This window comes from Mesoplodon densirostris, chromosome 18, assembly GCF_025265405.1.
Source record: "Mesoplodon densirostris isolate mMesDen1 chromosome 18, mMesDen1 primary haplotype, whole genome shotgun sequence".
Lineage (NCBI taxonomy): Eukaryota > Metazoa > Chordata > Mammalia > Artiodactyla > Ziphiidae > Mesoplodon > Mesoplodon densirostris.
Genome location: NC_082678.1, coordinates 19,272,290 through 19,294,917, shown reverse-complemented (window position 1 = coordinate 19,294,917; position 22,628 = coordinate 19,272,290). Strand labels below are relative to the sequence as shown.

The window sequence follows — 22,628 nt, the reverse complement described above, 5'->3', positions numbered from 1 at the left end:
GCACTCCAGAAAAGAAGAAAGGAAAATCCTGTGGACCCCCTCTACATGGGGGTGGTACCCCAACTCACAGCTATAGAGAAGCCTGGGGTCTGCAAGCTCCTCAGCTACCAGAAATGGCTTGATGATCCTTTATCTTTTCTTCCCCTCTTCTCGCCCCTAGGCATGTCCCCTTCCTGAAGCACGCATTCAACCTATGGAGAACCAGAGAAGGGAAGAAGGCTGGCCTCAGCCTTCAGTGCCACCTTTTTAAGGGAACAGGTGGCACCTCTCAGGACTGTTTCTCCCAGAAGGGCCTCTATTCTGGATGGTTCATGGCAGCAGCAGGTGAAAGGAGCTTGCCAGCTGCTCCTCTATCCACCACAGGGTAGCTTGTTCCATTCTCTCTACCCCCTCCTCTCCCAGAATCCAGGCCACCAGATGGCCTGAGCAGGCTGTGTTTATTTGGGGCCATGGAAACCTACAGCTTCCTTTTCCTATCACTCTGGGTCAGGCGCAGAGCTGGAGCCCAGCCTCAGAGCAGTGATGCCATGGGATGGTGGTTTTATTCGTAATCCCTGAGCCGTCAACCTGGGCAAGTCCCTGGATTTGCTCCCCTGAGCAGCTTTTTCCAGTCACCATGGAGACGCCTCTGTTCCCTCTGAGGTCATGGGATTAAGTCAGACAGGGAGGGTCCCAGGAGACTCCCCTTAAAGCCTAGAGCCCCCAAAGCGCATGTCAATTGCCATTCCCTTCCTAGTCTGGGTTTGCAAAGCCAGTGCTTGGGAAGTATTGTTTTCCCTCCTTAAGAATTTGCCTTTATCAATGAGGCTAAGATGGTAAAGCCTTGACTTGACAATCTCCTGTTTCAAACAGCCACATTCCCAGGGGCATGTTTTTCTAGGTAATTGTGCTTTTCCTAAAAATAGAACCCGCCATTAAGAAATAACCACTAGTATTACTAATAATCACTAACATTTATTGAGCTCTGTTTTCGTTTACCACACTGCCTCTCGACAAAGCAACTTAGCTAATATTTACCTGTTTCCAAACACTGCTTACTCTATTTTAAACCTTTCTCAGAGTTAGAACTTCTCAGTTTTCAAGTTCATTTTTTAACAACCCTGTAAAAAGGGCTCTGCTTAGCCTGTCTGTGGCTGTCTGAATCTCTACCTACTTCCCCATCCTCCCCTTATCTCCTGGCTTGGAGAAACTGCCATCAAGCTCCACAAAGCAGGCGGGCTGGGGCAGGTGTCCACTTTCTAAAGTATTTCTTTCTCTACCTGCCCGCCTCTCCTCCATCCTGGTATTTGTCCTACAGAGCCTTCACACAGGTGCTCAGCAGGGATTTGCTTTTAGGCTGCCTTGTGAATGAGCCTGAAGTTACTAAAACTTAGCTCTGGCGGAACTCAACTTTCAAAAACACCTTCCCAAAGAATCCCTTTTATCAATATTTATTGAGTACCCATGACGTGCCAGGTTCTGGGTACTGGGGATCCAGCAATGAGCCAGTGCCCTCCTGGAGGTGATTACATTCCGGCTGGGAGACAGGCTACAGACACAAAAATAAGATTGAGCGATGTGAAAGGAAAAAAAAAAGTGGCAAAGAGTAAAGGGGATGGAGATGAACCTGGGCATGCCTCGTTGATGTTGTGAGATTTGGGGGAACACAGGTCCAAGAAGGCACAGACCGAAAGGGGGAAAAGTGGCATTCTTTTCACCAGGAGGCTCCCTTGAGAGCTCGCTGTCTGGCCAACGTCTTCCCCATCGCAGCAGATGCCCTCAAAGCACCAACCAGGCCTCCTAAAGGCGGCCGACCAGAAGCCTCTAATAAGCTCCGCGCGAGAGGAACGCCGGGAGCTCGCTTCCTCTCCATGGCAGGCGCTAAAGGTCTAGCGGAACCAAAGTATCGAGGGAAGAGCGAGCCCACGGACCGCGGAAGGGAGCGCCCACCGGAAGCGGCCCCGAGACCCGAAGATGGCGGCCGTACGGTGGCTGCGCTGGGGCCTGAACCGAGCCGAATCCTGGCTGCTCCCGCCGCCCGCACGCTGCCCCCACCGGTCTCTGAACAAACAGGTAGAGGGCACCGAATTCCAGAGCATCTACAGTCTGGACAAGCTCTACCCCAAATCGCGGGGCTCGGACACTGCCTGGAGGGTTCCGGTGAGCCGGGAGGGCCGGACGGAAGGGGCGTTTCCTGGGCTCTGCTGGGTGACGTCGAGCAGCCGGGGCCCCATTGGCCGGGCGTGCTGCTAATCTAAGAGACGGACGCGCTCAAACATGGCGGTCGCCGCGGGAGGAAGCTGGTTGCCCGAGCAACCGGGGGACTGGGGCGGCTGGGCGGTTGGCGGCACCCTGTGTGGCTCGAGGTGTGCCGGCGCCGGGAGAGCATGCTGGCTATGCTTCTTACAAGACCACCAGCTTTTCCGCATTCATTCCCCGTCCCTCAGGCCCAAATTCTCGTCCCAAGGGAAAAGTGCCCTCCACAGAGGACAATTAAGGCAGGAAGCTGCCAAGTAGCTCCCTTTTGGAGCCTTTTAGTAAGTGACGTGGTCCTTAGCCTCTAGTAACCCCAGCACTCCTGAGGAAACAGGGCTTCTGGTTCGTTGCCTCAGGATACCTTTATTGACAGCCCGCTGTGTGCAGGCGCTGTATCAGGGCCCGGAGCAGGAGAGTTTAGACCCACCCAGTTCTATGGAGTTTCCACCTACAGGATTGGAAGAGAGCGTTCATTCATTCACTTATTCATTCATTCACTCAACAATCTTCTGTTGAAAGCATGGTGTATACACGATGCTAGGCATGGGGACAGAGTAGTGAACAAAACACAAAAATCCTAATGCTAGTGGAGCTTATCTGCTTAATGGAGGGAGACAGGCGATGAATAAAATCAGTAACATAGAGTATGTGATAAGTACTTCGGAGAAAATAAAGTCCGGAAGGGAGAAGGAGTGCTAAGGTAGGGGGTGGGGTTGCAATTGTAAGTAGGCTGGCCCGAGGAGGCCTCTGAGAAGGTGATGCTTGAGTAAAGACTCGGAGAAACAAGGCAGCAGCGAGCTGTGAGAAGAGCGGGGAGAGGAGCATCCCTGCGGAGGGAACAGCAGGTGCCACCCCCCTCAAGGCAGTAGCATGTTCCGCTGGTTCAAGGAACAGCAAGCAGGCCAGTGTGGCTGAGCAGGGGGGTCAGGTATGAAGCTGAAGGGGAGAAGGCTGGGGGGAGGCCTTTGTATAGGGCTTACAGGCCTTTAGTTTTGCCCTGAATGTGATGGAGGCAGAAGAGCGGAATGATCCAACTTAGTTTTACAAAAATCACTGTTCTAGAGAAGAGATTGCAGAATGGCAAGAACAGGAAGACCTGTGAGGAGATTGCAATAATATAGGCAAGAGATGATAAGCAGGGTGGAAGCAATGGGAGTCATGAGAATTGGTCAGGTTCTAGATTAATTTTGAAGGGAAAGCCTGCAGGATTTGCTAATGGATTTTCCCTGAGAAGTGAGATTAAGAGAGGAATTGAGGTCTAGGGCCTTGAGTAATGGAAGGATTGTGTTGCCATTAATGGGGGCGACGGAATGGTAATAGCATTCGTTTGTTTGTTCATGCATTCAACAAAAAGGTTCTCGTGCACCTACTGTGTCAGACCCTGTTTCAAGCATTGCAGATACCACCACGCTAAAACAGAGTTCCCACTTCATGGAGCTTATGTTCTAGCGGAAGGAGCAGACAGTAAACAAATGGGGAAAACATATCAGAGAGCGAGAAGTAATGAATAGACCAGAGTGCTTTGATGTGATAGCCAGGGAGCTACTTCAGGTTGTTAGGAAGGGAGGTCCTCTGTGAGGAGGTTTGAGGCATCTGTTAGGCTCGAGAGAGGAGACCTCGAATAGCAGTTGGCTTTACCTCAGGAAAGAGGTTTGAATTTGAGCCAGAAGGTTGGGAGTCATCAACAAAGATTTTTTTTTTTTTAATTTGGTGGCGCCCAGCTTGTGGGATTTTAGTTCCCGCACCAGGGATCGAATCAGGGGCCCCAGCAGTGAAAGCACTGAGTCCTAACCACTGGACCGCCAGGGAATTCCCAAAGGTGGTATTTTCAAAGGAGATGGATGGAATGTTCTAGGGAAAGAGAGAAGAGGAAGGATTTCAGGACATTTCAGAGTTTTTAAAGGTTGCAAAGAGCAAGCAAAGGAGAGTGAGAAAGTCACTGGGAGGTAAGAGGAAACTGGAGAGGCCAGCTCAGAAGGAGGGGAAGAGCGTGCTTCAAGGAGGGCGCAGCCCAGGGTCTTCTACGTTGCGGAGGTGGAGTAGGATGAGATCTCACCCCCAGATAATTCTAAGATGAAAAGGGATGAAGGGACTTCCCTGGCGGTCCAGTGGTTAAGACTCCGAGCTTCCAGCGCAGCGCGCGCGGGTTTGATCCCTGGTGGGGGAACTAAGATCCCACATGCAGTGCAGCTGGGGGGGCAGGGGTGGGGCCCGGGGCCCCCCTCCCCCCCACAAAAACGGGGTGGTGGATGATGAACGCAGCCAGAGCAGGGACAGATGAAGACACTTTGAGCGTGGGGGGCCAGAAGAGCCTCAGAGTGGGTGGTGTTTGCACCGGGCCTGTGGATGTGAGGATTTAAGGCTTCGGAAGAACAACTCGGGAGAGACGTGAAGGTGAGAGGCCCTGGGGTGAGTAGATCTGCTTGACACAAACCCTCAAGGCACATGTGCTAGTCACTGTTGAAGGCAGACAGCCTCACACGCGAGCTTCCCGTGGTCTGGGGAGGAACAGGGGACCCATGGTTTGTTGCTCCAGGTTGGCAGAGGGTGTTCCTTTTGGAGTCGGCCTGATGTACGTGTACTGTGGCACCTTCCCTCCCCTGGGCACTGGTAGTCCCTGACACTAGGTAAGTGGAGTCAGGGGGCAGCGGCAGGGAAGGCTGGAGACGTCAGTTCTGTTTTCCTGGAGGAGTGTTTCTGAGGCAGTGCCTCTGGAGTCTGGGGAATATGTTTCTGTCATCCTGATACGATTTTGCTGCAGACCTGAAAATAGTTGTATTACATTCATGTCGTGGCTTTACATCATTTCTGCTTCGTTGCCCTGGACCAGTTAGGAGTCGCCCAGCCAGTAGGTAATATTTATTTGACACTGTATATGTTACCTTACAGGGTGATGCAGAGCAAGCCAGCTACGACATTCCTATAGGTGAGTAGTTTGGGTTTATAAAAAAATCAGTCATTTCCTCTACCCGTCACACATTCCTTCCAGGTCTCTCCAAACCAATGAAAGTAGAGAAACTGTCCGGGGTTACAAAAGCAGTGTCCTTTCAGCATTGTTGAGAATAGAAAGGGAAAAAAAAGTGATGAGGCAGCCACCGCAGAGTGCTGTGCAGTGCAGAGCACGAACAGAGCTCCTGATGGTCTTGTGACGTGGAACGGTCTTTACGATAGATGGATTGATTGTTATTTGAAAAAAGTAAGGTACGGAAGCATCCATATAGTGAGCTGCCTTTTGTGTACATCCAGACACATTTCCGGATGTACACATAGATCTGAGAGGATGTGGAGGACCCTGGATACAGGGACTGCCATGGGGAGGGGAGGGGAAAGGACAAACTTGGGAACTTGGTGGCTGGGGAACAGGAGTGGGGACTTCTCCCTGTAAACCATTTGCATAGCTTCATAATTTTGTGCCCATCAAGCCTGAGGCGTGGCCTGTAAAGAAACAAGCAACCCTCCTGAGATTCAGAGAGTTTCTGGCGCCCACAGACAGCGAGAGAAGAGCAGCCAAAGGTGCCGGCTCCTGGTGGCCCTTGCTCAGGGTGACCCTGAAACAAGGAGGCCAGGTGACCACAGTCTAAAGCAGAGGAGCCGGCGTCCTGCTGCTGCTCAGCAGTTTGAGGCCGGCAGCTGTGCCCTGAGGCAGGAGGAGGCCGAGAACCAGAGAGAAGAGAGGCTGTCTCCTGACAGCCTCGGGGGGGACGGGCCAGCAGTGGGAATGGCCGAGTGGCCGCTCCTCACCTGGCTCTGCTCGTGTTCTCTGAGAGGGGCCCAGGCCTCCCCGTGCCTGGCTGGCCTGTACGGATGCAGACAAGGCCACCAGCCCCGGGGTAGAAGCGCCCCCCTCTCCCCCCGCGGAACCACACGAATTCCTCACCTGTTCAGAAAAATGAGTTCATTTGATTTTTCAAAGGGCCTCTCAGAAGCCATCTGGCGAGGTCACCGCTGCCCGCTGAGGCCGGCCCTCCACCACCACGGGGCCGCACTTCCTCGCCCCCCAAAGCTCCTGCAGCTCGCCACCCAGTCTTCTGGAACTTTCCCACTGCTGTGCCTTCCCGGCTTCCCTCAGATACTACGAGGCGGCTTTTCATGAATTACAAAAATAGAAGGAAGAAACCTCATTGTACAGATCCAAAACAGACCAGCCAAGACCCAGAGAAGCGGTGGGAGTTTGTGGAGGTCACAGAGTCAGTCAGTGCTGAGCTGGTGTCAGAAGACGGGGCTCCCAGCTCCAAATGGAGCGCTCATTCACCCAGCAGGTGTTTTCATCCACTGACCGCGACCGAGGCCCGGGGGTGCACGCGCAACTCACGAGGAATGAGACCCACCTCCCCTCTGGGGAGTCCACATCCACCGCATTTCAAAATACAACATTAAACTCAGTTTGTCCCTTAGCTTGAGCTTTTGAGAGTCCTTTATTATTTTTTTTAATAAGGCTTTTTGTGTGTGTGTGTGGCTGCTTTGGGTTTTTGTTGCTGCGCGCATACTTTCTCTAGTTGCAGGAAGTGGGCTACTCTTTGTTGCGGTGCGCAGTGACGCGGTGGCTTCTCCTGTTGCAGAGCACGGGCTCTAGGTTTGTGGGCTTCAGTAGTTGTGGCACGCAGGCTCAGCAGTTGTGGTGCACGGGCTTAGTTGCTCCGCGGCATGTGGTTTCTTCCCGGACCAGGGCTCGATCCTGTGTCCCTTGCGTTGGCAGGCGGATTCTTAACCACTGCACCACCAGGGAAGCCCAAGAGTCCTTGCCTTAAAACAAACAAACAGCAAAAAGCGAGGGCAGTCAGATCTAGTGGAACGTACTAGACCAGAAGCAGACAACCTGGGTTGTATTTTTAACTCCTCTGCCCTCTGTGTGGCCTTTGGAGACTCTTGATTTTAGTTTTGACATTTGTAAATAATCTCTGACTTTACTGATCTGAATGTTACGTCATTGAAAGAGAGAGGAATAGGGATACTGACGTTGATGGTAAATTAGCGGTTTGCATGTTTTGCCCTGTGATAATATTTTGTTGGTGTGTGTTCTGTTTTTCAGATCGCTTGACGATATCTTATTGTCGGAGTAGTGGTCCTGGGGGCCAGAATGTTAACAAAGGTACAACAGTGCCTTGTTTTCTTTCACTTTATAACTTTGCTGAGAGACAGACTTGAGGACTTCTGTGTTTACATTCATGTGGCAATAAAGGGATTTTTTTTTCAGAAGCTTAAATACCGCCAGTTTATATAATAATCCTCTTTATTCTTTTGAATGTGGTCTGATTCTCAGACTCTCAGTTGTGGGTTGCTAGGACTAGGATTGGCTTGGGAGTCTAAGCAAAGGGAAGTCACGGTGTGAGTTGGCAGCCAGCTCCAAGAACAGTTTTCCTTCATTCTTATGGACCCCTTCCCTGCTCCTCCATCCCCCCCCCGACATTCTTTTCAGAACCCAATACATTGTAAGAGAAAGAAAGCACTAGGCATTTTGTTCCTGGAAGTTTATTTTTGTCTGGATGTGCCTCACTATCTTTGCAGGCTCATTCCATAGCCCAGTTTGTATCCCCAAGTTCACACAAGATAGAAACAGCCCCAGGTGGGTGTCTCACCTCCCTGTGGTTCAGAATCCGGTGGTCACCAGCCACCCGGGCGCTGAGCCTGCCCGAGCGTCTCAGTGACCCATGCCCCCTCCCTTTATTTACAGTAAATTCCAAGGCTGAAGTCAGGTTCCACCTGGCCAGCGCCGAGTGGATTGCAGAGCCTGTACGGCAGAAGATGGCGGTCACGGTAACCACGGGCCCCTTCCTTTTCTCTTTAACCCTCAGTCACTTTTAAGCCTTTACTCTGTAGAACTCTGGTTTTGCCTTTGTTCTCCGCAGCACAAAAATAAGATCAACAGGGCAGGAGAGTTGATCCTTACCTCTGAATGCAGCCGCTATCAGTTCCGAAATCTGGCAGATTGCCTACAGAAAATTCGAGACATGATTACTGAGGCCAGCCAGCCAGCCAAGGAGCCATCCAGAGAAGATGCTGTACTTCAGAAAATCAGGTACTGGAAAATCCCCTGAGCGTCTGTAAACCAATTCGTGTGGACAAGGGGCTACACAGGGAAGAAAGGAGGCACGGTGAAGCCCACAACCTGCCAGCAGGCAGGTGGACAAGCTCCGGGAATGGGAGAGACTCGGACCCGGAGTGGAGGCTCCTGGGCCGGCGCCTGCTGCCTCGGCTGCCCTGCTTCCCGCTCAGCTGCCAGCTCCTCTCACCACTTTGATAACCACTGACTGGGCATCTGGGCATAATTGTGTTTTTCTTTGTTTTCAGGATAGAAAACATGAATCGGGAAAGGCTGAGAAAAAAGAGAATAAATTCTGCCATAAAGACAAGCAGGAGGGTAGATGTGGACTGAAATCATCCCCTCGAGCTGGCAAAGACTCTCTTTAGGGGTCCAGGCAGCTGCCACCGAGGGAGCTTTAACACCATCAGGAGACGCGTGTGTTGTTTGTTTTCAGTGCTTGTCTGTAACGTTGGAACCATCTCAGGAATGTTCATCTGGAATGAGGGTTGTAGGCACTGGTTGCAGAGGTCTTTATAGGCAGTTACCATGTTGTCACACCTCTATTATCCATTTAATATATCAGTTGCAATAAAGTTCTAAACTCAGTGGGCTTCCGCTTCTCAGAATGCTTCAGAACAGAATTCCTCCCTTTTCTCTCAGTTGAAATCTGCCTAATAATTATTGGCTGGTGCTGACTGTACAGCCCGGGGGGAGCACAGAGGGATGAGCCCTTCGGGAACACAAGGGCAGAAGGGCTGAGACAGGTGCGTGGGCATCAGAACTGGGCCTGGAGACAGGGCTAGAATATTAATCAGTAGAGAGCCGGGAGGACATGCCAGTTGAAGGGAACAATGTGAATAAAGGAGACCAGAGAAAAGGCTGGGGTGGAGGAGATGGTGAGGAATCCATCTGAATGGGGGATTTGTCCAGCTCGTTGTGAGAGGTGAGTGTGGAGAGGGAGATAGAAGTTCAAGGTGCAGGGTCTCGAGTTCAAATTGAGGAATTTAGATTTTTTTTTTCTTTTTTTAAATTTTCTTTTTTTTAATTTATTTTTGGCTGCGTTGGGTCTTCGTTGCAGGGCGTGGGCTTCTCACTGCGGTGGCTTCTGTTGTTGCGGAGCGCGGGCTCTAGGGCACAGGCTCAGTAGTTGTGGCGCACGGGTTTAGTTGCTCCATGGCATGTGGGATCTTCCCGGACCAGGGCTTGAACCCGTGTCCCCTGCATTAACAGAGTCTTAACCACCGTGCCACCAGGGGAGTCCCGATAAATGACTCTTATGTAATACAAAAGATGTGGAAGATAGGGTCCCTGTCCTCAAGGGACTCAGAGCCCAGTAGGGAGCTGAGGCTCATATACAAGGAAGTGCAGCATTCTTTGGTTCATTAATTCAACAAATCCTTATTGAATACCGGGCAATGGGTCAGGTCCTGGGGAATCAGCAATAAACAAAACAAAAGTCCTTTCTTCCAGAGAACTTCCATTTGATCAGAGGATGATAAAAGCTGAGAAGAAAAATGGATTCCTGTTTGGGTAACATGACCTAAAACATGGTAAATAACACAAGCAAGGTCTAAATAGATTTTGGGAAGGAACTTGTTCCAGCTGGATGGTCAGTGAAGATGTACTTGATGTGCTTGAGATGGGATGGAAGAAGGGGAGGGGCTGGCCAAGGGAGCAAGGTAAGAGCTTGTCACCTGGAGGCTCCAGTGATGGCCAAGGGCCCTGCCTGTGGCTGGGACAGTAAACCATAGTATTGAGAGAACGGGCTGTGAAGCCGGCTGCCCTGGATCAGCTCCTGACTTCCACCACCCCCAGCTGTGCAGCCTTGGGCAAACTACTCAGCCTCTCTGAACCTTAGCTTCACCATCTATAAACTAGGGATGATGTTATTAGTGCCTACCTCGTAGGGTGGTAGTGGTTAGTGGCACTGAGCCTGTACCCAGGGAATGTTAGCCATAGTTAACAGTTTAGCCATGATTAAACGGTTCCAGTTTGGCTGGAAGCCAGGGGGTGAGGAGCTGTGGCAGACACACCTGCCACCCTGAGTGGGAGCCAGGTCTAGAAAGGCCTTAAATGTGACAGCTAAGACATTTAGACTCTACCCCTACAGAGGCTGTCAGGGGAAGATTAATCTGACTGTGATTGAATGAGAAAAGACTGCAGGGAAGTGGACACAGGTTGATGGACAGACCCACGTGAGCAGTTAGGGACCCATAGTGGAACTAGGGCAGTGGCTACTGGCATGGAGAGAAAACAGCAGATGCAAAAGGGTTATGGGGACAGAAAATTGGCTTGGGTGGAATGCGAGCTGGTGTGTGACAAGGGGGTGGTGCTGAGCTTTCAGCCAGGAAAGTCACCGAGGGAGCAGGCTTGGGAGGATGGTTGGATGATGGATATGGTCTTGCCTTCGAGGAGCTGACTTTGTGGGGCCTGAGGAGGAATGCTTAGGTGGAGATAGCCAGGAGAGGGAACGGAGCTGGAGCTGGGGAGTGAGGTCAGAGCTGGAGATGCAGGACAGGGGACAAGTAGAGTCTTGGGAATGGAGGAGCAGTTGAAGATGAGGCAAGGCAGGGAGACGCTTGGTAAGATGATGGTGGCGGGAAACCAGATCTGGAGCCTAGTGCTGGACCTGTGAGGCCCTCAGAAGACATTGGTGGCATGTGAAGGGACCTGGAAAAGCATTCAAGATACAGAGGAGGGGAAGGAGAGGTAAAGAGAAACAAAACAAGCCAGGGGACAGAGAGTGGAGCACAAGGGCAGGACCTGTCATTAAAAAAAAAAACAAAAGGTTGAGGGCAAAAGAATGAACATGGGTGAACTCACAGATACAATGATGAGTGATAGAGGCCAGACTAAAAGAATATGATTCCATTTGTATGAAGTTCAAAACCAGGCAAAGCTACTGCTTTATGGTAACGAGAGTCAGGTAAGTATTTACTCGGAGGCAGTGGTGACTGATGGGGAGGGGATATAAGAGAGCCTTCAGCGGCGCTGGAACTGTTCTGTATCTCATCCAGCCGTGACCTTAAGATCTGTACACCTTAATGCATGGATGTTACACCTCAGCAAACAGACCAATTAGTAACCGAAAGGAGGACATTCTCAAGGCTGGAGACTGGAGCCAGGTGGAGTACATTCCTCTTTCTTGCTGGTATTAAGGGTTTGTGCAGACTCTATACGTGGGTGAGAAAAAAAAAAGAATGTCTCCAAGTCCCTGGAAGGCAAGGTCTCAACGCAGGCACCACAGAGAGTGAACACTGCTCTTGGCTAAAGCTTCTCCTGTTACATCTTTCAGATCCGCATGAATTTTAGCAATGGATTTTAAATGTGTGTAACATTTTAAAATGTGCTTTTTCTGTATTTGTATTACCTTTTGTATAACAGTTTAAAGGAACAAAATATTAGAGTGAAGTATCTAGTTGGATGATCCATTTCTTTCCTGTATATTATATATTTGCGTTCATATATATTTCTACTATTAAGACTGGAAGGATTTGTTCCTCCCCGTTTTACATCGTTTCATGATGGGGGATTTTCACTGTTTGTGTTTCAGTATTCGTGATTGATACTAGTTTGTTCTCCTTCCCTTCCTACACTACCTTTTCCTAAAATTCTTGGATTTTTCTGTCAGTTCTGTAGAGGTGGACAAAATGGCCATGGTGGTAAAATTTGGAAATGCCTACAAACGGCAGCCTTCACCCGCCATCCATGGTCCAAGTGTCCGGCAGCCTCAGCGCCGGCCTCCCAGGCCCCACTGTGCTTCCGGGTGCGGGTGGCAGAAGGTGGTGAGTTCACTTCCCACCGTGCTTTCTTTCTAACGGTTGACTGTGAGCACCTGAGAGCCCACCCTCTCGCGGCCTCGGTCCCCCGTTAAGTCGTGCTTCGCAAGGCCCGGGGTCGGACCGCCTACTAGGGGGAGAGATGCCAAAAGGAAAAATTGCAGGCCCCAGTGGCCTAATGGATAAGGCACTGGCCTCCTAAGCCAGGGATTGTGGGTTCGAGTCCCACCTGGGGTAGAGGTACCTTTTTTTGGCTCCCTCCGTCCGTAAAAGACTCTGGAATTCCTACGCTGCGGTTCCACCGCATTGAAGACTCCAAACACTGCGCTCGGGCCCGCAGGTGGAAGACTGAACAACCGGTTCCGCAAGGAGAGATCCCAAAGCCAGTGACTACATCCCTGCGCCCCTGGAAGCCACCAGCTTTTGGACAGCTCACAGGCCGAGGATAAAGGGCCGGAGTAAGGGTGTAACGTCACCAGGACACGAAGGGGGAGTGAGGGACACTGAGCCCGAGGCTGGGACACGCCAACTACTTGGCTGCAAATGAGGCCCTGGTACGCTGCACGGCAGAAGGCGAGCAGAGACAAGGCGGGTGGGCAGCCCCTGGGTCCCTAGTTCCCTAGGCTGCAGCCTCGGAGGCCCGCGCAATGCGGGCACAAAAGTTACTTGGGGGTGAAACTCTCCAACCCTGACGCCACCCCAGGTGGGACTCGAACCCACAATCCCTGGCTTAGGAGGCCAGTGCCTTATCCATTAGGCCACTGGGGCTCGATAACAAGGGTATACCACGTGGTCCATGGTAACGTGCAGCCGCACGCGCACAGGCCTCACTCGGGCCTGCCATGACTCCCGCCGCACAGTGGACCCGAAGAACGAGGGCCGGCCCTGGGCTTCCTGCAGGACAACCGGAGGGCACACCCGCGGGACTACGAGAAAAGTTAAGGTTCAAGGTGAGGAGACTGCGCAGTGCCGGGGGTTAGGAAGAAGAGCGCCAAGAAGGCCGAAGGACGAGGGAAGAGGGCGACGAAACCGCAAACGAAGCGGGTTAGGATTATTGAGCCACCAAAGCCAGGAAGCCCCTCGCCCAAAACTAAGCCGACCACGAAGGGACTCGAACCCTCAATCTTCTGATCCGAAGTCAGACGCCTTATCCGTTAGGCCACGCGGTCACGACACCCATAGGCTCCCAATGCGGTAGTTAAGTGCACCCCCCCTCCCCCCTTGAAGGTGGCGTTGGCGCGAGAAACGACCGTGCGCGTTTGGCCACAAGGTGCATCCCAGGTGTGGCGGAGGAAGAACCACAGTGCGGTCCCTGCATCTGGCGTCAGCGCTGGTGCGGCCTTGGGTCACCAAATAAGTCTACGGGTGACTCCTACTTCGCGAGGAGGCCGCGTGCCCAAATGTATAAAATGTCTGACTTCGGATTAACAGTTTGAGCCCCTTCGTGGTCGAAACGTTTTAGTCCTGAAAAGAGGATAGCACTCTTGTACCGCAAACAAATCCCAGTCCTTGCCCTTGTTTTAGACACGTAGACCCCTCCAAACCCTCTCACTGCAGCTACTTCAGTCACCTGTACCTGGTAGTTAGGGCTCGTGTCCAATCGGGCTTTGCACCTGGAAACTTCCGGGTTGACGTCATTACGCAGCCATGCGACCTCATAGTTCAAGAGGCATGTGATCGGGCGCCGTTTTCGAGAAGCCCCAGTGGCCTAATGGATAAGGCACTGGCCTCCTAAGCCAGGGATTGTGGGTTCGAGTCCCATCTGGGGTGAAGTGGTGTAACCACTCAATGTCTCTTTTGTATCTTCTCTACATTTTTAAGATTCAAAAATCATGCGGCACATTTTCTCTTTTTAAGACCATTTGTGTGTGTGCGGGTGTGTGTGTATGTCTCTGTTGCAATTAATTTGCCCTTTCTTTTTGATCGAGCCTGACTATACTTTTAAAGGTAAACCGTTATGAGGGAAAATGGTTCCCCACTTCTTGTTGCCTCTTTGGGTTGGCATCTAAACAGACAACGTGGTGAAAGGGCTCTGCAAGCTACAAATCCCTGTGCAAAAGAAGCGAGCGTGTTCTGTGTGAGTCCACAGCTATAAAGTTAAAATCAGGCAACACCTTAGCCCGTCCCTCCTTGCCCCCTAAACCCCCCACGGGAGACGGGCAAGCGGTGTGTGGCGCCGCCCACCTCCATGCCCTCAGTCCTGGTGTGGACTCTGTCTCCATTGAGAGGGCACCCACCACACTGCCCTGTGCTAGGGCCAGGAGGGGTGCAACGAAGCTCGTGTGTACAGCACGCGCATTGGACAGTGGGGATAACTGCCAATCTCTTGAGTATACCCAAGTCCCGCAGGGAAAAGATGGCACGCTCACATCGGGTGATCCCAGGAGTATTTAAAAAGGGATTAGTGGGTAAACAACAAGGTCCTACTGTATAGCACAGGGAACTATATTCAATATCCTGTGATTAAACCATAATGGAAAAGTGTTAAAAAGAATGTGTCTATATATATAATATATATATCTGAATCACTTTGCTGTACAGCAGAAATTAACACATTTAAAATCAACTATACTTCAATAAAAAATAAATAAAAATAAAAAGGGATTATCTACTGTATAACATAGGGAGCCATACTCAATATCCTGTGATTAAACCATAATGGAAAATAATATTAAAAAGAATGTGTGTATATATATATAACATGTATATATAATATGCATATCTGAATCACTTTGCCGTATAGCAGAAATTAACACAACATTTAAAATCGACTATATTTCAATAAAAAATAAATAAAATAAATAAATAAAAATAAAAGGAGTATCAGGGAGATATACATTTATGATTTTCACACTCTCCTGTGTGTGTGTGTGTATATATCTATATCTATCTATCTATATATATATAATTATCCTTTGGTAAAATGTTTAATTTTTGTTTTAATTGTACTTTTCTGACCAGGGATGATTTTTTTGTTTTTTACCTTGAAGCCCTGAGGAGCTATGGGTGTGCATCCAAGTTGACTTTCGCACTGTGTGCCCTTTGGAGATGCTGTATTTACTCGGGGAGAGGCTGTATTGTTTGTCGGGTTTTCATAAGTCCTTGACTCAAAAAAGTTTAAAAACCACCATTCCTTGTACTTTTGGAGAAAGAAATAACAAACTAGAAGTACAGAATCCCCCTCTCCCTTCTCCAGAGTCATCCAGAATTCTTCCTGTTCTCTCTGCTCTAAGCCAGCCTCCAAGTTTTAGGGATGCTACTTTCCAGCTCTCTCTGGCTCCCAAGCCCTGCCGCGTGGCTGCACCATCACAGGCCTAGCCTGCAAAGCTGGGACTACTGCTTCCCTCCTGGCCTTCAGGCTTCAGTTCTTCCTAAAACCATCCTCCAGGCCCTGCGTCCATGGAGTTTACATTCAAGTGAGAGAAAAGACAGTAAACTAGTACCAGGAGGATTTCAAAATAAAGAGGGTGATGGGAAACTATTAGTTGAGTAGTCAGAGAAGGCTTCTGGGTACAGAATGGCACAGGTACCATTGGTAATCTTGTCACCTTCAGAGGACTTCTTTAATATCTTGGGTGACACACTACCTACTTCATGGGGTTATTGTGAGGAGTATTTATGCTCAGTGATTAGAACAGTCCCTGGAACGTAGTGTGTGCTCTGTAAGTCATGGTCATCACCATTTACTATGATACTAGTTTGCTCCATTATTCAAGGTTTTTGTGTGATACTCTCCTACCAGACGTGAACCCCTGAAGGCTCAAATTTCATCTTACATTTCTTCTCTTTCATTCATACGGAATTCATATTAAGATTCTTCTAAATGCCAAGCACAGTGCTAAGCCCTGGGAAATATAAATATGACTAAGGTATAGTACTGGCACTCAACAGAGAATCTTCTAGAATCCTCTAGATTTTCCTAACCTTCTAGGATGAGGAACCGGAATCGCAAATGTCTGAAGGTAAGGGGCGCGTGAGAGGGGCAGTTAGCAATCTGCTATGGCTGTAATGGAGGAAGGAGAACAGTGTACGAAGAGAGAACCCTGGAGTAAGGAAATTACATTTGATCTTGCTGGCAGAGGGTTTTAAGCAGAGGAGCAAAATAACTATACTTGTATTTTGAAAAGATCCCCTTGGCAGCACAGTAAAGAATGAATTAGAGGGACTTTCCTGGTGGCGCGGTGGCTAAGAATCCGCCTGCCAATGCTGTGAGACACGGGTTTGATCCCTGGTCCAGGAAGATCCCACATTCCCTGGAGCAACCAAGCCCGTGCACCACAACTACTGAACCTGCACTCTAGAGCCCGTGAGCCACAACTACCAAGCCCATGTGATGCAACTACTGAAGCCTGCATGCCCCATGCTCTGCAACAAGAGAAGCCACTGCAATGAGAAGCCCGCGCACCGCAAGGAAGAGTAGCCCCTGCTCGCCACAACTAGAGAAAGCCCACGTGCAGCAACGAAGACCCAACGCAGCCAAAAATAAATAAATAAAATAAATAAATTTATTTTTTTAAAAAAGAATGAATTAGAGACAACCTTGTAAATCAACTACACTCCAATAAATATTTTTTAAAAAAAGAATGAATTAGAGGCAGGTGAGGGTGCAGGCAGAGAGACCCCTTAGGGAAAGATGTATGGTTCAGGGAAGAAATAAGCAAACCATGAATGGAGGCGATAGCAGGGACACCAAGAGGAGGGAAGTAAAACAGATGTTCAGGAAATGGAATCTGTGGGTCTGGTTCCTAACTGCTGTGGGATGAGGGAGACAAGGAGCCCAAGATGGTGCCCAGGATTTGGGGGGACAGTGCTGCCACCCCCCCACCAAGACAGATGGGGAAGGGATGAGTTCAGGGCTGATTATCTCAAGTTGAAGATGCCTGCAGGATCCCCAGGTGCCTGATCCCCCCTCCCCGCCCCACCCCACCCAAATCTATCCATTTTTTTCATTGTAGTTTCTGGATTCTACTTTGGTGTTTGAAAAATTCTCTCACTTGAAGCTTATATAAATATTCACCTACAATTTTTCCTGTTGTTTCTTGTGGGTTTTTTTTTTTAACATTTACATCTGTAACTGGAATTTATTTTTAAGTGTCAAGTAAGGATCTGTTCCTGTTTTACAAATATTTAAACACTTAGATCAGTGCCTTTCCTCAATGATTCAAAATGCTACTTAGATTATTTAGTAAATACTTATATGCATATACCTTGAATAACGCAGGTGGGGTGGGGGGGTTGTTAGGGCCGCCGAGCTTCAGCTTCAACCAACCCGGATCATGTAGCCCTGTAGTGTTTACAGTGCAAAAAATCTGCGTGAAAGTGTGAAAGTGAGCTGCAATTCAAACACTGGTTGTACAGGGGTAAACTGTACTTAATCCTAATATGGTACGGACTTTTCCTGAACATTCTGTTCTTTTCCATTGATCTAATTATTCTTTAGCTTTTTATGATACTTAATATGAGAGTATTAATTTATAACCCAATTTATTAATTTTTTCAGTATTTTCTATTTTTCTTATCTTCTGATTTTTTTCTCTAATCAAAATGTATTGTGTAATGAAATGTTTTTATACAACACAATTTAATGCCATCAGTTTGCTTTGTTTTAATATGAAATGTTCATGTTATTTTTTCTTCCAAACATTCTGTAATTACATATTTAATTTCTCATTGATCCAAGATTTAGGAGAGAGAGTTTCAGTTTCCAAGCGGCTGCATTTCTGTATTGTTTTGTGTTATTGTAGTTTATACTGTGGCTATTAATTGTGGCCTTATGTAACGTTTGCTCTGGGAGCAGTCGATGTATACTGCAGATTCTTCTTTTTTTTTTTAATTTGAAGCTTTCTTTATAGTCTAGTGTTATCGGTTTCCAGTTATTCTGTTCGTATGACATAGAATTTAGTATATAAGCTATTAAATGAGTCTTTATTATAGTTTGCTCTAGTCTCACTTGTCTTGCAAATGTCAAAAATAGAAAGGTATGGTTTTTTTTGTGTTTTTTCGGTATACGGGCCTCTCACTGTTGTGGCCCTTCCCGTTGCGGAGCACAGGCTCCAGACGCGCAGGCTCAGCGGCCATGGCTCACGGGCCCAGCCTCTCCGCGGCATGTGGGATCTTCGCGGACCGGGGGACGAACCCGTGTCCCCTGCATCGGCAGGCGGACTCTCAACCACTACGCCACCAGGGAAGCCCAGTAAGGTATGTTAAAATCTTTACAAATTATGTTTCTAGAAATTTCTTTTTAACTTTTTTGTTTTATATGGTTTTAATGTTTTTTTTTTAGTACATCAAGGTTCCAATCATTATTTTTTTTCATGTGAATGGTTTCCTTTATTATTTAAGAGCTGCGTTTGACCCATATCATGTTTTTGTCTCGAATTCTACTTTGCTAGATAGTAATATTATAAATCTACATTTTTGCCCATGCTTTAAAAATTCTTATAATGAAAAATTTCAAACATACCGAGAAACTGAGAATAGTAAATAAACCAACCTAGATCCATCAGTTATCAAGATTTTGTTGCATTCAAGATTTTGTTGCATTCACTCTATTAATCCCTTTTATCCTTAATTTTCTTAAGTATTTTTTTAAAAAATCATTTATTTATTTATGGCTGCATTGGGTCTTCGTTGCTGCGCGCGGGCTTTGTCTAGCTGCAGTGAGCGAGGAGCTACTTTTTGTTGCGGTGCACAGGCTTCTCATCGTGGTGGCCTCTCTTGTGGAGCACGGGCTCTAGGCACGCGGGCTTCAGTCCTTGTGGCTCGCGGGCTCTAGAGTGCAGACTCAGTAGTCGTGGCGCACGGGCTTAGTTGCTCCGCGGCATGTGGGATCTTCCGGACCAGGGCTTGAACCCATGTACCTTGCACTGGCAGGTGGATTCTTAACCGCTGCACCACCAGGGAAGTCCTTTTCTTAAGTATTTTTATTTTATTTTATTTATGGCTGCATTGGGTCTTCGTTGCTGTGCGCGGGTTCTCACTGCGGTGGCTTCTGCTGTTGTGGAGCACGGGCTCTAGGCGCGGCTTCAGTAGCTGTGGCTCGAAGGCTCTAGGGCACAGGCTCAGTAGTCGTGGCACATGGGCTTAGTTGCTCTGCGGCATGTGGGATCTTCCCGGACGAGGGCTCGAACCCGTGTCTCCTGAATTGGCAGGCGGATTCTTAACCACTGCTCCACCAGGGAAGCCCTTTCTTAAGTATTTTAAAGCAATCCCAGACATCACATCGTTTTATCCCTACATACTTCAACAGTCATCTCTTAATTATCTTTTTACAGTTGATTGGTGCAAATCAGGATCCAAATAAGGTCCAAACACACAGGATTTGGATGCTGGGTCGCTTTTTAACCTAAAGCTGCCCCCCCTTCCCTCCTCTCCTGCCCCATGCCATTGACATGTTGAAAAACAAAAAGTCAGATTTCCCGTAAAATGTCCCACATTTTGGATTTATCTTCTTTGTGGTGTCATTTAACTTGTTCCTCTATCCCAGATATTTCTTCTAAATTGGAAATTACTTTTTTTTTTTGCGGTACACAGGCCTCTCACTGTTGTGGCCTCTCCCGTTGCGGAGCACAGGCTCCGGACACGCAGGCCCAGCGGCCATAGCTCATGGGACCAGCCACTCCACGGCATGTGGGATCTTCGCGGACCGGGGCACGAACCCGTGTCCCCTGCATTGGCAAGCAGACTCCGCCACTGCGCCACCAGGGAAGCTCTAAGTTGTAAGTTACTTTTAATGCCTTGATTTTTAAATTCAGGTTCAATTTTTTGGCAAAAATACTTTCAAATGGTGCTGTGTATTTAATACAGTATGTCAGAAGGTACACAATATGGGCTTGGCATCAGGGGTGACAGCCTGATCACTGTCAAGTGCTTCATCAAACTTTCATATAATGGTCTCATCCATTAATGATCTTTGCCTGAATAAACTACAGTTGACCCTTGAACAACTTGCAGATTAGGGTTGCTGACCCTCCTCTATCAAATAATCTAAGTTTACACTTGGCCCTACCCACCCACAGATTCAACCAAGCTTGGATTCAACCCACCTTTTATGGTGTAGTTCTGTAGTATGTACTTATTGAAAAAAATCCACATATAAATGGACCCATGCAGTTCAAACTCGTGTTGTTCAAGGGTCAACTGTATTTCATTAGGGATTACAAAATAGTGCTTTTTCCAATGTTGCTTTCTTTCCACATAGTTTGTAAAGAACTTTCTATCATTAACTAGGTCTATTAGTTTATCCTGAAATACCATTGTTTAAATTAAAGCAGGATAAATGTGTATTTTTTTTCCTTCAATGCCAGTTTTTAGAGTAAGGAGTTGGAACCCTTGATATAGCCAATGTATCCTTCTTTAACTTTTTCTTTGGCCACGCCTCTGCTTGTGGGATCTTAGTTCCCCCACCAGGGACTGAACCCAGCCCAGCAGTGAAAGCTCCGAGTCCTAACCACTGGACCACCAGGGAATTACCTTTTTTTTTTAAAGGATGGACAGCTTGTAGTTGGATTTTAGCTGACCCAGTTTGAATTATTGTCTTCTAATAGGGGTCTTTACTGATCCATAATCATCCTAAGTATGTTTGGTTCTGTATTTACGCTACTTACGTTTTTGCTGATTTCTTTAACTTTTGCTGTATAGGATGTACTTTTCTCTCTTGTGATTTGAAAAGCATAATCCTATCTTACTAGTGATTTTTTTTTTTTTTTTTTTTTGCGGTACACGGGCCTCTCACTGTTGTGGCCTCTCCCGTTGCAGAGCACAGGCTCCGGGCATGCAGGCTCAGCGGCCATGGCTCACAGGCCCATCCGCTCCACGGCATGTGGGATCTTCCCGGACTGGGGCATGAACCCGTGTCCCCTGCATCAGCAGGCGGACTCTCAACCACTGCGCCACCAGGGAAGCCCTACTAGTGATTATTTTTAATGTAAAATCAATGCATGCTCAATGCAAAACCTTCAAACGATTCAGGATAGAAAACTTAAAAGTGCCCCAATCCTTCCTAAATGCCTTGGACTGAGAGCACGTTGTCAGTTTTTCACTGTTGTTTCTTCCTGTGAGTCTTCCAAAGGCTCTCCCTCAAGTGCTAGGGACCCCTCCCTTTATGTTACAAAACTTTCACAGGACTCATATTGCTTCTTCCCTTGAACACACGTTCTAACCACACTCCAAAAGCAAACTCAATGGCTTTTTCTAAGATTCCCATGTTTTCACTTGTCTGAATCCCTGTATCTTCGGCTGGATGGCTGGGTGCCAGTTCAATGATTCACAGCCTGGGGGCAGGGAGCGAATGGTACTCGTTTTGTGCATTAAAGTCTTTCTGGCAGTACTGCTGAACATCAGATTATGTTACGACTAAAGCAGCTCTAAGTGGAACATGCCTCGCCCCTCAATTACAGTTTACCTTTGGCCTAGCCCCTGCCCTACAAATTAGGGGTGATGGTGCCCCAGGCTTCCTCTGCTTATGTCCTTTAAGACTACATTATTTTGAGCATTATCAGCAACTGTTGATCTTCTCCAGTAAATTCTGGAATCTCTGGCAGAAGTGTCACAAAATTATTGGCCTGTGCACATTACCCTTCCCCTGGTAGGTTTTTTTTTTTTTTTTTGGACTTCATTGCTGCACATGGGCTTTCTCTAGTTATGGTGAATGGGGGCTACTCTTTGTTGTGGTGCGCAGGCGGTGGCTTCCCTTGTTGCGGAGCACAGGCTCTAGGTGTGCGGGTTCAGTAGTTATGGCTCACGGGCTCTAGAGCACAGACTCAGTAGTTGTGGCACACGGGCTTTGTTGCTCTGCGGCATGTGGGATCTTCCTGGACCAGGGCTCAAACCCGTGTCCCCTGCATTGGCAGGCGGATTCCTAACCACTGTGCCACCAGGGAAGCCCCTCGGTAGGTTTTTCCTACAGGATTCAAGCCATATCAAGCCATGTCAAGCCAGATGCCTTTGCTTAGATCACTTTCTTACCAAGAAACTTCCCAGGTTATCTCATTTAATTCTCATTACAATTGTCATGTTTGTAAATGAGAAAAGGAAAGTCCCAAAATGGTAAACGATTAGTCTAGAACCAGCAACTAAATGGCCAAGGGCAGGCATAAGCAATAGGCATACCAGGTCCTCTGACTTCAAGGGCAATACAACTTTTCCCACCACCTCATCTTACTTTAAACCACCTACATTTCCTGGCATTGCTCAGGAGTTCTGCTAACTACAATCAATACTAGGATTTTTTTTGTGGTACGCGGGCCTCTCACTGTTGTGGCCTCTCCCGTTGCGGAGCACAGGCTCCGGATGCGCAGGCTCAGCGGCCATGGCTCACGGGCCCAGCCGCTCTGCGGCATGTGGCATCCTCCCGGGCTGGGGCACGAACCCGCGTCCCCTGCATCAGCAGGTGGACTCTCAACCACTGCGCCACCAGGGAAGCCCTATACTAGGATCTTTTTAAATGAAACGATGGAATTAAAATAATTTCCTATGTTCAGATACAAAGCTCTAACAGGTTTTAACTTTGTGACAAAATTTCTTTTTACACCACATTTAAACTGAAGAGCTGAAGCACAGAAAAGTAGATCCCTGCTGCTACTCGCCCTGCT

General features: G+C 48.4%; 1 protein-coding gene and 4 non-coding genes across 6 annotated transcripts; 3 read left to right on the top strand and 2 right to left on the bottom strand.

The window, feature by feature from the left end:
* The first annotated feature begins 1,924 nt into the window (after window positions 1-1,924).
* On the top strand, window positions 1,925-8,862 carry MRPL58 (mitochondrial ribosomal protein L58). Of its 2 annotated transcripts, none has more exons than XM_060081216.1 (6): window positions 1,925-2,052; window positions 5,125-5,161; window positions 7,265-7,324; window positions 7,907-7,989; window positions 8,082-8,251; window positions 8,524-8,862. In XM_060081216.1, exons 1-6 carry the CDS (start codon window positions 1,954-1,956, stop codon window positions 8,606-8,608), a joined length of 534 nt encoding a protein of 177 aa, XP_059937199.1. In that variant the 5' UTR covers window positions 1,925-1,953; the 3' UTR covers window positions 8,609-8,862. The 2 variants fall into 2 exon arrangements, with proteins under 2 accessions (XP_059937199.1, XP_059937198.1); XM_060081215.1 differs by having other exon boundaries at window positions 1,925-2,139.
* A 3,338-nt stretch (window positions 8,863-12,200) lies between these two features.
* TRNAR-CCU (transfer RNA arginine (anticodon CCU)) lies at window positions 12,201-12,273 on the top strand. The gene has a single exon. It is a non-coding gene; the product is annotated as a tRNA-Arg (tRNA).
* A 458-nt stretch (window positions 12,274-12,731) lies between these two features.
* TRNAR-CCU (transfer RNA arginine (anticodon CCU)) lies at window positions 12,732-12,804 on the bottom strand. The gene has a single exon. It is a non-coding gene; the product is annotated as a tRNA-Arg (tRNA).
* A 328-nt stretch (window positions 12,805-13,132) lies between these two features.
* Window positions 13,133-13,205, bottom strand: TRNAR-UCG (transfer RNA arginine (anticodon UCG)). Its single transcript has one exon. It is a non-coding gene; the product is annotated as a tRNA-Arg (tRNA).
* A 528-nt stretch (window positions 13,206-13,733) lies between these two features.
* TRNAR-CCU (transfer RNA arginine (anticodon CCU)) lies at window positions 13,734-13,806 on the top strand. The gene has a single exon. It is a non-coding gene; the product is annotated as a tRNA-Arg (tRNA).
* Window positions 13,807-22,628: the final 8,822 nt, after the last annotated feature.

Excerpts from the sequence above, each read along its gene's own strand:
- MRPL58 (XM_060081215.1), top strand. The coding sequence starts at position 1,954 with ATGGCGGCCGTACGGTGGCTGCGCTGGGGCCTGAACCGAGCCGAATCC. Across the intron at positions 5,162-7,264 it reads CAGCTACGACATTCCTATAG|ATCGCTTGACGATATCTTAT; the intron begins GTGAGTAGTTTG and ends TCTGTTTTTCAG. Across the intron at positions 7,990-8,081 it reads GGCAGAAGATGGCGGTCACG|CACAAAAATAAGATCAACAG; the intron begins GTAACCACGGGC and ends TGTTCTCCGCAG.